This window comes from Myotis davidii, unplaced genomic scaffold (assembly GCF_000327345.1).
Source record: "Myotis davidii unplaced genomic scaffold, ASM32734v1 scaffold1069, whole genome shotgun sequence".
In the NCBI taxonomy this organism is placed as follows: Eukaryota; Metazoa; Chordata; class Mammalia; order Chiroptera; family Vespertilionidae; genus Myotis; species Myotis davidii.
The window spans coordinates 1,112,675-1,127,819 of NW_006300018.1; the positions used below are offsets into that span (position 1 = coordinate 1,112,675).

The window sequence follows — 15,145 nt, forward strand, 5'->3', positions numbered from 1 at the left end:
GCCCTTCCCCCTTTCCTTTTTTTCCTCTCCTCCTCCTCACCCCATCTCTCTCTCTCTTTTTAAGAAGAGGAAGAAGAAAAAGGTAAAGATACAAATTATGAACAACAAATATGCATCTATCAACAAGTGAATCTAAGAATCAAGTTAAGAAATCTGATGATCAGAATGTACTGGTGATTATAATAGAATCAGGGACATAGAAAGGGAATGGACTGACTGTTCTTGTGGGGGAAAGGGGTGTGGGAGATGCGGGAAGAGACTGGACAAAAATCGTGCACCTATGGATGAGGACAGTGGGTGAGGAGTGAGGGCAGAGGGTGGGGCGGGAACTGGGAGGAGGGGAGTTATAGCGGGGGGGGGGGAAGAGGAACAAATGTAATAATCTGAACAATAAAGATTTAATAAAAAAAATAGATATTCATGTGTGGGGTAGGTATTGTGAATGGGGAAAGAGAAAATAGTCTCCAGAGGCCACAACTGTTTTCTTTCTTCTGCTAGAAGTACACTTATGTGAATAGACTTTCAAAATGTCACTGCGTAAGTGTGTATTAGGAAATCATACCCAGAACTCTTTTCTTACTTCACAAATCAGTCCTATATTTTTCCAAAATACTAGTCTGAAACCCTTTGACTACTGATGATGTGGGTACTTTATAAGTATCTTCTTTAGGCTTTTGTGATTGATACCTTTTTGTTTTTCTTTTTTCAGTGTACTTCCACAGGTGTGCCAGCTCATATGCAAAGCAGATCTATGTTACGACCACTGGAGCTGTCCTTACCAAATCAAAGTTCATATTCTGAAAACGAAATTTTAAAGAAAGAGTTAGAAACAATGAGAACTTTCTGTGAATCAGCAAAACAGGACCGACTCAAGCTCCAAAATGAACTGGCTCACAAGGTGGCTGAGTGCAAAGCATTAGCATTAGAATGTGAAAGGGTCAAGGAGGACTCAGATGAACAGATAAAGCAATTAGAAGATGCATTAAAAGATGTGCAGAAGAGAATGTATGAGTCAGAAGGGAAAGTTAAACAAATGCAGACTCATTTTCTTGCCCTTAAAGAGCATCTTACAAGTGAAGCAGCTTCAGGGAATCACAGACTAATGGAGGAACTGAAGGATCAGTTGAAAGACATGAAAGCAAAGTATGAAGGTGCTTCAGCAGAAGTGGGAAAATTAAGAAACCAAATCAAACAAAATGAGATGTTAGTAGAAGAGTTTAAGCGGGATGAAGGCAAGCTGGTAGAAGAAAATAAGCGACTTCAGAAGGAATTCAGTATGTGTGAAATGGAGCGAGAGAAGAAAGGGAGAAGGGTCACAGAAATGGAAGGCCAGTTAAAAGAATTGTTAGCAAAGTTGGCCCTTTCCATTCCAAAAGAAAAATTTGAAAACATGAAGAGCTTATTATCGAATGAAGTAAATGAGAAGGCAAAAAAATTAGTTGATATGGAAAGAGAATATGAAAAATCTCTTAGTGAAATTAAACAGTTAAAGCGAGAGCTTGAGAATTTTAAGGCTAAGATTTCTCAGCATGTCAAACCAGAGGAACATGAGCAGCTCAAGAGCAGATTAGAACAAAAGTCAGGAGAACTTGGAAAGAAGGTCACTGAGTTAATATCCAAAAATCAGACCTTACAAAAGGAAATCGAAAAGGCTAATCTGGATAATAAGCTCCTCAACCAGCAAGTACATAACTTAACAATTGAAATGAAAAATCATTACATTCCTTTAAAAGTAAGTGAAGAAATGAAAAAGTCACATGATGTAATTATTGGTGATTTGAATAAAAAGCTTTTAGATGTAACAGAAAAATACACAGAAAAGAAGTTGGAAATGGAGAAATTGCTGATGGAAAATGACAATTTAAATAAAAATGTTAACCGCCTGGAAACTGTGTTCATACCTCCTGAGAAACATGAAAAAGAGATGATGACGCTGAAGTCCAATATAGTTGAACTTAAAAAACAGCTCTCTGAACTTAATAAGAAATGTGGTGAAGACCAAGAGAAAGTATATTCACTCATGTCTGAAAACACCAACTTGAAAAAGACTATGAGTAATCAGTATGTACCAGTTAAAACCCACGAAGAGATTAAAACTGCACTAAGTAGTACATTAGATAAAACTAACAGAGAATTGTTAGATGTGAAGAAAAAATTTGAACATGTAAATAAAGAACTTGTGAAAATAAAAGATGAGAATGAAATATTAAGAAGAAACCTGGAAAATACTCAGAACCAAATGAAAGCTGAGTACATCAGCCTAAGAGAGCATGAGGAAAAGGTGAGTGCTGTCAGTAAGAGCATGAGAAATGTACAGGAGAATAGTGCAGAAATACTGGCCAACTACAAGAAAGGCCAAGAAGAGATTGTGACACTGCATGCTGAAATTGAAGCCCAGAAAAAGGAACTTGACACGATACAAGAATGCATTAAAGTAAAATATGCTCCAATTGCCAGCTTTGAAGAGTGTGAGAAAAAATTTAAGACAATAGAGAAAGAACTAAAAGAACAGTTATCAGAGCAGACACAAAAGTATAATGTCAGGGACGAAGAGACCAAGAAGTGCAAACAAGAGAATGACAAGTTAAAGGAGGAGATTTTCACTCTTCAGAAGGATTTAAGGGACAAGAATGCTCTCATAGAGAATTCTCATGAAATGGAAAGAGCATTAAACAGAAAAACAGAAGAGCTGAACAGACAGTTAAAAGACCTGTTACAGAAATACACGGAGGTAAAGAATGAGAAGGAGAAGCTAGTAGAAGAAAATGCCAAACAGACTTCTGACATCCTTTCAGCACAGACACTTTTCCAAAAGCAGTATGTCCCATCGGAACAGGCAGAGGCCCTGGAAAAATCTCTTAATGGCACAATTGAGACTCTAAGGGAAGAATTGAAGAATAAGCAAAGGTGTTATGAGGAGGAGCAGCAGACAGTGACCAAGCTGCATCAGTTGCTGGAAAACCAAAAGAACTCTTCTGTGTCCCTGGCAAAGCATTTGCAGATGAAGGAAGCATTTGAGAAAGAGGTGGGAATTATAAAAGCTACCTTGCGAGCCAAGGAAGAAGAAAACCGAAACAAAACTGAAGAAATCTCCAAACTTCAGTCAGAGGTTCAGAATAGTAAACAAGCATTAAAAAAATTAGAGACAAGAGAGGTAGTTGATATGTCTAAATATAAAGCAACAAAAAGTGATTTGGAGACACAGATTTCCAACTTAAATGAAAAGTTGGCCAATCTGAATAAAAAGTATGAAGAAGTGTGTGAGGAGGTTTTGCATGCCAAAAAGAAGGGACTGTCTGCAAAAGGTGATAAAGAATTACTACATTTTAGCATTGAGCAAGAAATCAAGGATCAGCAGGAGCGATGCGATAAGTCCTTATCAACAATCACAGAGTTGCAGACAAGAATACAGGAATCTGCTAAACAAATTGAAGCAAAAGATAATAAGGTAGGCCCTGAGCCATCTTCGTGGCTTTGCATTGGAAACCCCAGAGCAGAACAGAGCAGTATTTTAGCATCCTACGGACAGGTTTACAAAAGCATAGTGGCCATTAAATGCTACCTTTCTGTTTGACTACTGATGAGCGAAAAATTTCAGAATTGGAAAAAAAATAGTATAGTCACACAAAAATGAAAAGCATTTTGTTTCCTCAGCTGGTACAGCCAAGAATTGAGGAAATATGGGGAGATTCAAGGTTTACGTACCTCATAATGAATCCAGTGGGTTTGGGGTACTTGAAGAATGGTGAAGAGGGGAGGGAAAAAGCTATGTTTCTGGCCTGCAAGAAACCAAGGATGCTAGGGAACACCCCAAACTTAATCTTGGCACTCACCCATATCAGCACGCCAAACTCTCCAGTTGGCTGTACATTCTGTCCCCATATCTTTCTACAGACTGGTTACCTTGCCCAGAATGTGCTGCCCTCCTTTGTACTGAGTCAAATTCTGTTAATTTCTTAATCCTCATGTCGGGGCTTGTCCTCTTTCCCAAATCCTTCCCTGTCAAATCTAGTCCACAGTAAACTCTTCCTCTTCAAAAATACATGTTTTGTTTTGGCTTTGCCATCCTCTTAAAACATATATGTTACAATGTCAGAATTATGTGGTTGATCTTGCCAACCAGTTTTTAGGAGAAAAACTAATTTACCTTTTCTTATCATTCATTCTCATGTTATAATTTGCATGATAGGTGCTCAACAATATTTCCAGAACTGAGAGTTACATGAAGTATTTACTATGAAGATGAGAAATCAGGGACACTGAGTGCAGTTTTATCAGCTCAACAAATAATTGTTAAATGCCTTCTGCATGCCAGGTGCTATGTTCAGTGCTGGGGACACAGCAATGAGTGAAAGCAGACACAGCCCCAGCCCTCCTCAGTGTAGAGATATAGGTACTGACACCTCTGCTCAGATGATCCAGACTTTAAATGGTTAATGGAAGGTAGTTGTATATATAATTATATATCATTATAATAGCAAGTTATTAATATCTAGTTATAATTGCTGCCATTAATTGAGCATTTACTGTGTAACAGGCATATCTTTATGATAGCATTTGATTTTTTTAACTATGAAAAATTTTCCCTCTTTCACTGTTAATGAAATTAAGGTTTAGAAAAAGAAAGGAAATGAGCCGAGCTCACACAGCTAATGAACATCAGATCGAATTTAAAGGCTTAAGGCCTATGCTCTTCCCACTGTTCAAACAGCCTCCCTGTTTTCTCCCTCTTCAAGACAAAGTCTGAAACCATATGTTCTTGAAAGGAACAGGACACATAAGTTAATGTTAGATATACATGAGCCACTATTTTTTCTTTTACTTTTCAACTTTGTTGGAAAGAATCTCCTCTACCTTTCTATATTTCAAATGACCTGGAATATAGTCTCTCTAACTTTATAGGTACTTGTGTGTTATCTAAAAATAAGACTGGGGTTACACTCAAATCTTAGGATATACCCATATTCATTCTTAATTTTGTAATGCTTTTGTAAGGAATTCCTGAGAGAAATATAATTGTATATACTGTGTAAATAATATTGTATATACTGTGTAAAAATGTTCATTGTAAATGAGTAATACATGTTTTCCCACAACTTCTTTCTTTTTTTATAAGATAACTGAGCTGCTTAATGATGTAGAAAGACTAAAACAGGCACTGAATGGCCTTTCACAGCTCACCTATACGAGTGGGAGTCCCAGCAAGAGACAGAGCCAGCTGATTGACACTCTGCAGCACCAAGTGCGGTCCCTGCAGCAGCAGCTGACTGTAAGTACCCCAGGCCTGCAGGGCTTCATGCTGCTGTATGCAGGGTCACGTTAGCTTGTCTGTTTATAAAAGCTTATTTAGAAATCAGATTGATTTGTGGCTGTGTTCAGACCAAGAAGGTAATCTTTTTTGCTAAAAGTTACTTTCACTAGAGGTATAATATACCTTATTTAGTGCCTACAACATGCCAGGCACTATATTACATATTTTACATACTTTAAACTTTATCTTCATCAAAATCTTTAAAGTTTTATTCCCCCATTTAACATCCTTATTAAGGAAACAAAGATGAAAATACTCAATGCCTGGGGTCATACAGCTAGGCTTTAATCCTGAGATTCGCTGACTCCAAATCTGGTAACTGCAGCACACTCTCTAAAGTAATGGTCCACTAAATTAAAGGGAGTTTTTAAATAATCTTCTCTTTATGAGCAAAGATAGACATTCCTGTGGTTTTATGCTCTATATCATTATATATTAAAATAAAATATCTGGATATGTATATCCATATAGGTACCTATATCCTTATAAATACCTACATGAATATTTATATCTCCTTAATATATTAAAGGAAATGTCTGGATTTAAAAGCTGAAGATGGGAGCTCAGTTCTAAGCCCTGCCATTTAAAAGCAAGTGACATGAGCCCTAGCTGATTTGGCTCAGTGGATAGAGTGTTGGCCTGCGGACTGAAGGGTCCTGGGTTCGATTCCAGTCAAGGGCACATGCCGGGGTTGCAGGCTTGATCCCCAATGTGGGGTATATAGGAGGCAGCCAATCAATGATTCTCATCATTGATGTTTCTATCTCTCCATCTTCCTTCCTCTCTGAAATCAATAAAAATATATTTTAAAATATAATAATAAAAGCAAGTGACATGAAACATTTCCCTTAACACTTGGCTTCTTCATCCATAATTGGATTATTAAAAACTGATTACTTGTTTGTTTGCTTTTTAATTGAACGAGCTAATATAATATGCATGGAAATGCTAAGTAAAACATAGCGTAATCAAATGTGAATCGTTTCTAATATTTTCCTATTCTATAGGTATTTGTTATGAATTGTTTTTGAATAGAAGAAAGTTGTGTGTTTTTTTTTAAGTTTCCATTTTTATAACACTATTGGCCTATAGCAGTTTGTCAGAATTGCTTATTTGGATCTTATCAAAGGGATATGGTAGTCTCTTGAGTAATTGGAAGTCTTTATTATTAATTAGAAGCCCAGCGTGCGAAATCACACAGCCCCGCCCACTTGCGGCCTCACCGCGCACACGCAGCCCTGCCCACCCGTGCTGGTCTTTGGTCATTACGGCATTAGGGCCACAGGCCTTTTATAATATAGATTATGTTCATTACACCGTGCTAAACTCTGCCAGGGACAAAGAAAGCATATAGTTCTTGTCCCGAGGAGTTATGGGTAGTTATGAGGCAAAATATAGATCCAACAAAAGTAAAATAACATGGCAAAAATACCAAATATAGAATTGTGAATACAGTCCCACATTCTAAGTGATAATTAAGTCCCAGGAAGGAAAGATTACTGGTATGGTAGGAGCTAATTTAAAAAAGGAAAGGACTAACTGGCCTGAACTTGTAAGGTAGGTGGTGTTTGAGAAGAAAACACAATCTTCCAGGCAAAGGCAATAGTGTGAAGCAGCCATGGAGGTGGAATGCAATTGGCATGCCCCAGGCAGTGCAAGGCCCATCAGCCTGGCTAGTATCAGGAGCTATCTTTACAGCCAAATTGTGGAGACTATTGAGAACCAAGGTGATGAATTTGGATTCTCTCTTGTATGTACTGAGGTGACACCCAAGATTTTTAAGCCAAAAGGATATGAGGAAAGAGCTGTCTCTGCCTTCAAAGCTTGATAGGGAGTCAGATTTAGAGATGGGGACAAGATGAGAAGCTTTTGCAGTCATCTCAAGTGTAAGTTGATAAGTGTCTGGATTATTTTGTGACATTAGTTGTCACCTAAGAAAATCATTTCATGTGACCTAGGATAAGTAGAATTGCTTTCACTATCAATATTCCCACACATTCATGAGAAAAATTCATACTATTGTTATGCTGTGAAATTTGCATGTGGTCGGTCCAAGGTGGTTTGTTACAAAAACCATCAGGAGTATTATAATAATATTGCTGTTTTGTAGCCTCAAGCCCAAAGACAGCAGTATCATAAGCCTCATGTGTTTGAAAACATGAATGCTGACATTCTGCTCTACCCTTCTTCCCACATTTCTAGGATGCCCACAGACAGCACCAAGAAGTAATTGCAATTTATCGGACACACCTTCTTAGTGCCGCACAGGTAAAGAACGGTTTCTCCTTTGGAAAGGATATTATTTTAGAGAAAATAAATTTTTCATGTTCAAGTAAATTTATGTGAAAATCATGTTTAAAGTAATTGAACCCCATATGCTTATTTAAAAACAATTGTGCTTCTTTTAATCATGGCTTGCATATCTCCCAGAGAAATTTACAAAGCTACATGGCAACACACCATCTTAAACTTAATGTTATCTCCATCTGCTTGTCACTCATTTTATAGACAGTTTGGCAACATATGATGGCAGCACACATTGATGCTACTGCTAGCTGAGATGATGCCTTGACAGCCACACATGGCTGTCATTGAAAAAGGAGAGTAGAAAAGATGTCATTGTTTCTTGGTAGATTAGGAGTATTTCTTTGAAATGTAAAGAACACTATAAAAGTATAAAAATGACAAGTAAGGTGTGCACAGAACTGTAATAATTTAAGGGAAAAAGTTGGTTCTTTTAGAAGATTATCAATAATATTTACTTATTGAGCCTTAAACTCAGTCAAGTATAAGATTAAGAATTTCCTTCTTTGCCCTAACCAGTTTGGCTCAGCGGATAGAACGTGGGCCTGTGGACTGAAAGGTCCCAGGTTCTATTCTGCTCAAGGGCATGTACCTTGGTTGCAGGCACATCCCCAGTAGGGGGTGTGCAGGAGGCAGCTGATGGATGTTTCTCTCTCATCGATGTTTCTAACTCTCTATTCCTCTCCCTTCCTCTCTGTAAAAAATCAACAAAATAAAATAATAAAATAAAATAGAATGCCCTTCTTTAGATGTGTAATGAGAAAGCTGTTGTTGGTGTTTTTTTTTTAAATAAATCACACCAAGAAAATGTTTAATATATGAAGGATGTTATGTTTAATGTTCTGCAGAAACCTTATGATCAGCATCTCCAAAGTTCTCAGAATAGATTTTTCAGGAAGATGTCCTAAAGGAGACAGTATTAGAATAGCAAGTGAGATATAAGAGGATTGTTTACGATTTGAAGTGTGTCAGGCTGCATGGTTAAAAGAAAAAGCATAGCTTGTTGAGAGAAAACTTCAAAGAAAGGCCTTCTTTTTTTAAAAAAAAAAAAAAAGAACTAGGTAAAATAATCAAAAGGAAGAAACTATGATATCAGATTCTTAATATAAAAAAGCTGGCCTGTTCTATAAGAGATGAATAGGAAACCAACGGAAAAGAATGAATCGGTATGATGAAAGAAAATATCTTGGGCTACTTTTTTTTTGAGTAGGTAAAAGATAGGCCGGGATTGGGAAGTATATTGCAGTTATTAGAGAACACTGTTGAGTGGCCATGAATGGGAAGTTTAGGAGGGGAAATAGTAGAAGAGTATAGGTCTGAATTAGAGAGGGTGAGGAACTCACTCAGCTCTGATATTGGCCAACGGAGGAAGAGTGTGCTTTCCCAAATGACACTGTAAACTAACAAACTTTTCAACTTTGAATGTATGCTTCTGAAATTATTTTCTACTGACTCCTAATTAAACATAACAAAAGCAGTTGGCAACTGAAATAGTCTTGCCGTCTGGCATCATAAAGTTAACTAAGAAATTCAGTTTAGTCAACTATGGATAATGTTTGAAATTTAAACATCCTGCTGTTATAGAAACAAATTTCAGAAAGAAATTTTTTTGTATAAATAGGAAGCGTTATGCTGAAACCTATTCAAGTTCTCCAGCAAAGAAAAAGAAGGGGGAGCTGTAATAAGCTCACCACATTGACTTGCATTTATTCAACCCTCTTGCCCTCTTTTTAAGTTTAAAGTGTTTCTTTTTAAATATGAATGGCTAATGTTTGTGTATAAAGATCTCAACCTCACCAGTAATGGGGAAAATGCAAATAGCAAGAAGGTATCATTTTTCACTTATGGGATTGGCAGATATTAACTAAGATGGTGGACTGTAACATTGGTCTGGGTGTTGTGGGAAATGGGCATTTATACCCTGTTGGTAGGAGTGTAAATTGTTATAATCTCTATAGAAGAAAATTTTATAGTACTTAGCAAAATTGAAAATTGAGCTTGCTTTTTGACCCATCAGTTTGTCTTCTAGGAATCTGCTAAGATTGGAAACACCTTTAAGTGCCCATTATTGGGGGAATGGGTAAAGAAATTATGATTCATCCACGCAGTTGGATATCCTATATAATAAAAGAGAAACATGTAAATTGACCATCCCTCTGCTACGTTCATCAGCCAATCAGGAGTGAGTATGCAAATTAACCTGCCAGCTTTCTCAGGTTGATTTGTATACACAGGTGCCAGGCGGAGAGCAGAGAGGGAGAGCTTGGCAGAGTGGGAGGCCATGGGACGGAGACAGAGCAGGAAGGGAAAACCAAGGTCACGGGGAGCACCAGGAATTCTGGTAATAGTAGTTTTGGTGGCAGATGGTGTGAGCCTGGAGCATGTTACTGTTGCAGTGGGGAATGGAGGGAAAGCAAAGGTGAGAGACATAAGTAAAATCAGAGTGTCTAGGAAAAATTAAAGGGAAGATATCCTAAAACTTCCAGGAAATCTCCACCAATGAAGCAAAGAAAAAAAAAATGCCTCTATTATTCTGTGAGCAACAAACCAAACTGAGTTGGGGTCTCAGACAATTCGTTCATATGATTGCAAAGACAGACAGAAATTCCCGGATTGGAGAGGGCTCCCCTGAGGGCTCCCAGATTGGAGATGGTGCAGGTCAGGCTGAGAGACCCCCACACCCCCCAGTGCACGAACGTCGTGCACCGGGCCTCTAGTTATATATTTTTAAATAGTTAGGCATATAACTTAGGATAGATTTCTATGACACTAGGTGAAAAGGCAAGTTGAAAAATTATATGTATGATTTTATTTACATAAAATTTGGGGATTTTTCATTAATTCTCTCGTTTAAAAAAAAACCTCTCAACAGGAGCAAAAATAAAAATTTCCTTGTAGTTTACTTTGCTCATTTAAAACTCATGCTGTCCCTTATTATCCGAGCTGTTATAGGAGAGATGTGTGCCCATCTGTTTTCTAATAATAGATGTTAAGAGCAACTGGTGAGCACTACGGTTTTTTAAAATATTATTATTATTTCAATCTTCACTTGAGTACATGCTTAGAGAGAAAAAGGAAGAGAGAGAAGGGGTGTAGGGGAGAGAGAAACATCAGTTGGCTGCCTTTTGTAAGTGATTCCACCCAGGTATGTGCCCTTTCAGTGCACAGGATGACACTCAACTAACTGAGCCACTCCGGCTGGGCGGTGAGCACTACTTTTAAATTGAGTTTTAAAAATTCCAATGTATTTTCCAATAAATCCTTTAGGCTATAACCAAGGTAGTGAGGATTTGGCCTTTGTCTTTAGTAAGAATTATTGTGTAAATGAAGATGACATAAAATATTTCTCTTCTTTCTTCTTTGTCTCAAGGGTCACATGGATGAAGATGTGCAGGCGGCCTTACTCCAGATTATACAGATGCGGCAGGGGCTTGTATGCTAGTAGTCGGTGCTGGCCCGCCAGTGTCTGCTTCGCCAGCTGGTGCTGAACATTCTGTTGCAATTGCATGGCCTTTCTGGGCCTTCCTGTTCTAGTATAAATGAAATAAAATGTATTTTTTTTTCCATCAGTAGGTTTTAAAAAATTAGATGAATATGTTACTGAGTTTTTCAGTATCAATTCAAATCTTATATTCCATATATATTAATTTCACAGTTAGGCAAACAGCATAACACTTTGCCTTGGACTGGCCACACACTTTTAAACTGTGGAGTCCCTAATAACACATGAGCCATCTGAATGGGTTGAAGAGGGGTTAGGCTGAAAAATTGTTTAAAGATTTCTCTCAGAGAAATTGATTTGGTCACTTTAAATTGATCAAAAGATCTTTCAGATCTTTGGTCTGAGCCATGAGACCTAATGCAGTTTCAAGGAATGCATTATAACTTGGCTGGCCAAGTTGTGTTTTTTATTGAAGTAACTTAATGATTGCCTTTGACTTCTTTTGGAGGTACAATTTTTTCTTCTTCTTTACACTAGTAACTTTTATGCCTTTTAAAATAATTTTCTTTCATGCTGGTTTGCAGTGCTGAATTACATTTAGATTAAGAACAGTCCAGGATGGACTATATTAGGAATTTATAATAAAATTGCCTCATAATTTCCACAACAGTATCTTAATTTTCATTGTGATGACTTTTCTTCCTTCAGTATTTAGAGAAGTATAAGTGCTATGCTAGATTTTTCAGTGTCGAAAAATTTAGACTTTTTTATTTTCTTTGACATTTGCTACTATAGTAACCAAGCACTCATTATACATGCATCCTCCAAATGTTTGTACTTATTTATAGGAAAATTGCACTAATGAGGCTAATAATGTGAAATGCAGCTTTCTTGCAAAATTAGCATGAGAGAATTGGTTTTAGAAAACAGGTCTTTAAGATTTTAGACAAAAATGCAATAATATAGTAAACTTTAAGAATATAGATAGTGAGAAAATAATAAAATTGGACATGTTTATAGTAAATAGTCTGTTGTAGCCAACCATTTTTATTAACTACATCTCATTAGAGAGTTTATATGTTTATATGTTTTATTATTTTTATTAATTTTATAATTGAAATTGAAAATTACTAATTTGACTGTTAGCAAATAAACTGAACAAATTATTTCCACCAACATTTTTTAAATTGCAAAATGTGCCTTAGCAGTAATAATCTTGAACATCCTCAATCAGACTTTTGATCCCATTTTTGTATAATAACAAGGACACATGACAATCAAAATAGCTTTTCCCACCAAAGAAGAAGTCCTCATATTTCTTAGTGTAGAAACAACAGTGAAAAGTCAGAATTGGATTTATTCTTAATTCTTTAGGTAGATATACACAGTTTACATAAGCAATATAAAAAGCAATGTTCTTTTTACATTTAATATGTTCTACAGCATGGGTTCTGTTTCATGAGTATTAATGTCACCTACTGAAGCTCTGGAGTGGAGAAAGTTCTTAACTGAATAGTCACATTTTAGTGCTATATTTTCCGTACTAGGGGTGAGAAGGGAACCTTATGTATATTTTATTTTGTCTTCAGCCATCAATAAAATGTTTTCTGTGAAATAATGTTTTGAGCATCTTTTTAAGTAAACAAGTCCATTTGCTATCCTTAGAGAATTTGGTGTAGAGAGCAACGGTTTCCAAAGAACAGATGGTGATATCCATCTTCAGTTACTATGTAGAATAAAGGGAGTTTCAAGTAACCTTGAATTCATCCCATCCTCTCATTCACCTTTCAATATCAAGGGCAGAGACTGCATTTACAATACTGAAGGCTAAAGTTTTTAGATAGTAAACAAGTGGAACAAAGATAATGAGTGACGCTGGTGTCTGCTGTCCTGTGTTCAGAAAGACTATGGGGGCTGATCTTCTGGCCAGGAGGAAGGATGCTGGGTTGCTGTCTAAGAAGTGAGTGCGCTCTAAAAGAATCACTGCAATCCTGTGGGAGTGCAGTCCTTTGTAAAAGCTTTATTACTATTCCATTGTATAGCCCTTTTTTTCCACTCCTGATTCATCAGAAAAGCTCATTCCTTTTGACAGAGGATCTGTGTTACAAAGAACTATTAACATAAAATCAAATATTCATCTAATGAACATCTTAAATTTTCATATTATAGTCACTAATCAGTTGCTATACCTGTGCTGCCCTATAACTAGTTTAATCTTTCGTATGGCTTGTTTTTTGTTTTAACCTTTTGGTCCCAACCAAACGTTATACAATTCAAGATGTTCTGTTATTCTGAATGCATGGGATTATTTCTGCTTAAAAAATCTTGCAGCTTTAGAACATGAGCACTTGTTTCCTCCAGTGTTACCAGCTGTCTGCTAACAAAGACCTAAACATGTTCTCAGACACACACTTCTTACCTATCTGAAGAGCCCATGTTCTTTATTCACTTGTTTCAAAGTATATAGAATAGGGCAGAGTTTTAAATGAACTGTTGGTGTCCATGATGACTGCTTACACTGATGCCTAGCATTAGCTGGCAGGAGTTACAAGCATCTTTTGATGTCTGCTTCACAGTGGAGGAAAATGACTTCTTACTGCCCCTTTATTTTCCTCATCACTGGATTCTTCAACCTTATGATCTTTTTTCCTCTTACATGGTCTGTGCATCAAAGTAATGGCACTACTTCTGGCTCTAAAATAAGGATTGAAAGAGGGTTGCCTGTGATGAGCATGCAGAGTGTGGTTGCACATGTCTGGCAGAGAAAAGGAACCTAGACCTTACTCTTGGCTACTAAATATTTTGAATAATTTTTCCTTTTTTCAGAAAGGAAAAAAACAAATGGCACCATAAAATATATCATGTACAAACTACACCATGCACAAAATGCAAAATGAAAAAATGGGAATCCCTGCTCTTGTTTCATTCAATGTCCTTGACCAAACTGTATCTGACATTTATTGTTGGAAATTCTTTCCCATGTTTTGGACCTTGGCTATTTGAAACAGCCTCTTCTGGGTAGATATTAATCTGCTTCTTAGCATAGCTTCTGTTTCTTATTGCACACTAGAGGCCTGGTGCACGAAATAAGTGCGGGGGTGGGGGGTGGGGAGGGCGGTTCCTCAGCCCAGCCTGCACCTTCTCACAATGTGGGACCCCTTGGGGGATATCCAACTGCTGGTTTAAGCCCAATCCCAACCCCTGTGGGATTAGGCCTAAACCAGAAGTCAGACTTCCCTCTCACAATCTGGGACTGCTGACTCCTAACTGCTCGCCTGCCTGCCTGATCACCCCTAACTACCTCTGCCTGCCTGATTGCCCCGCCACCTCTGCCTTGGCAGGTTGGGCGGCTGGGGGTGCTGAGGGGACTGGGAGACTCTGGAGGCAGGCGCGGGGAGCTGAGGGGACTGGACACTGCCATCTTGGAGGGCATGACAGTCAATTAGCATATTTCCCTCATTATTGCCTGTGGGCACCACCATCTTTTGTGACTGTGTGAGGGTCAATTAGCATACTCCCCCTTTATTAGAATAGGGGCTTTTGGCTGACAGGCATGAATGCAGAGGTTTAAAAAAGATGAAACTGCAGCAGAGATGCCATTCCAGTGAGACTCCCTGGGCAGTGAGAACATTGGCATTTAGCATAATTGGGCATGTGGCATCTCTTATGCACTAGAGGGCATTTTCATTATTTATGCTTGCATGAACAAACATTGGTGATGAATGAATTCAACCAAAGGGAGAAGGTTACAAAAGTGTCATATTTACTAAATGGAAAAAAAACACAATTTTGTGTGTGTGTGTACATACGTATATTCCATTCAGTGAAATAGATGAGAATCAATAAAAATATGTCCCTGATAATTGATATTTAGAATCAAATTGTACTTAATGGGCCCGATTTTTATTTTATATTTTAAACAGGTTTTCAATTTTTTTTTTTTTTTGAGATAGCAGTCCTGGGAATATCCTGAATTCAGGAAAGAGTTTAGAGAGGTTATTGCCTTCTTAATAATTTAGAGCTTCTATTACTCTGCCAAGTCAGAAGATTAACATTTAATAGAAAAAAATTACATATCTATAATTCAG

The 15,145-nt window shown here is 37.4% G+C and overlaps 1 protein-coding gene across 1 annotated transcript in view; it reads left to right on the plus strand.

Annotated features, from left to right (window-relative positions):
* UACA (uveal autoantigen with coiled-coil domains and ankyrin repeats) overlaps window positions 1–12,672 on the plus strand; it is a 58,067-nt gene extending 45,395 nt beyond the window's left edge. Inside the window, exons 16-19 of the mRNA XM_006776071.2 lie at window positions 710–3,448; window positions 5,117–5,269; window positions 7,514–7,579; window positions 10,986–12,672. Of these exons, the coding sequence (XP_006776134.1) occupies window positions 710–3,448; window positions 5,117–5,269; window positions 7,514–7,579; window positions 10,986–11,057 (3,030 nt within the window). The 3' untranslated portion in view covers window positions 11,058–12,672. The remainder of the gene's footprint in view (window positions 1–709; window positions 3,449–5,116; window positions 5,270–7,513; window positions 7,580–10,985) is intronic.
* The last annotated feature ends 2,473 nt before the right edge of the window (window positions 12,673–15,145 follow it).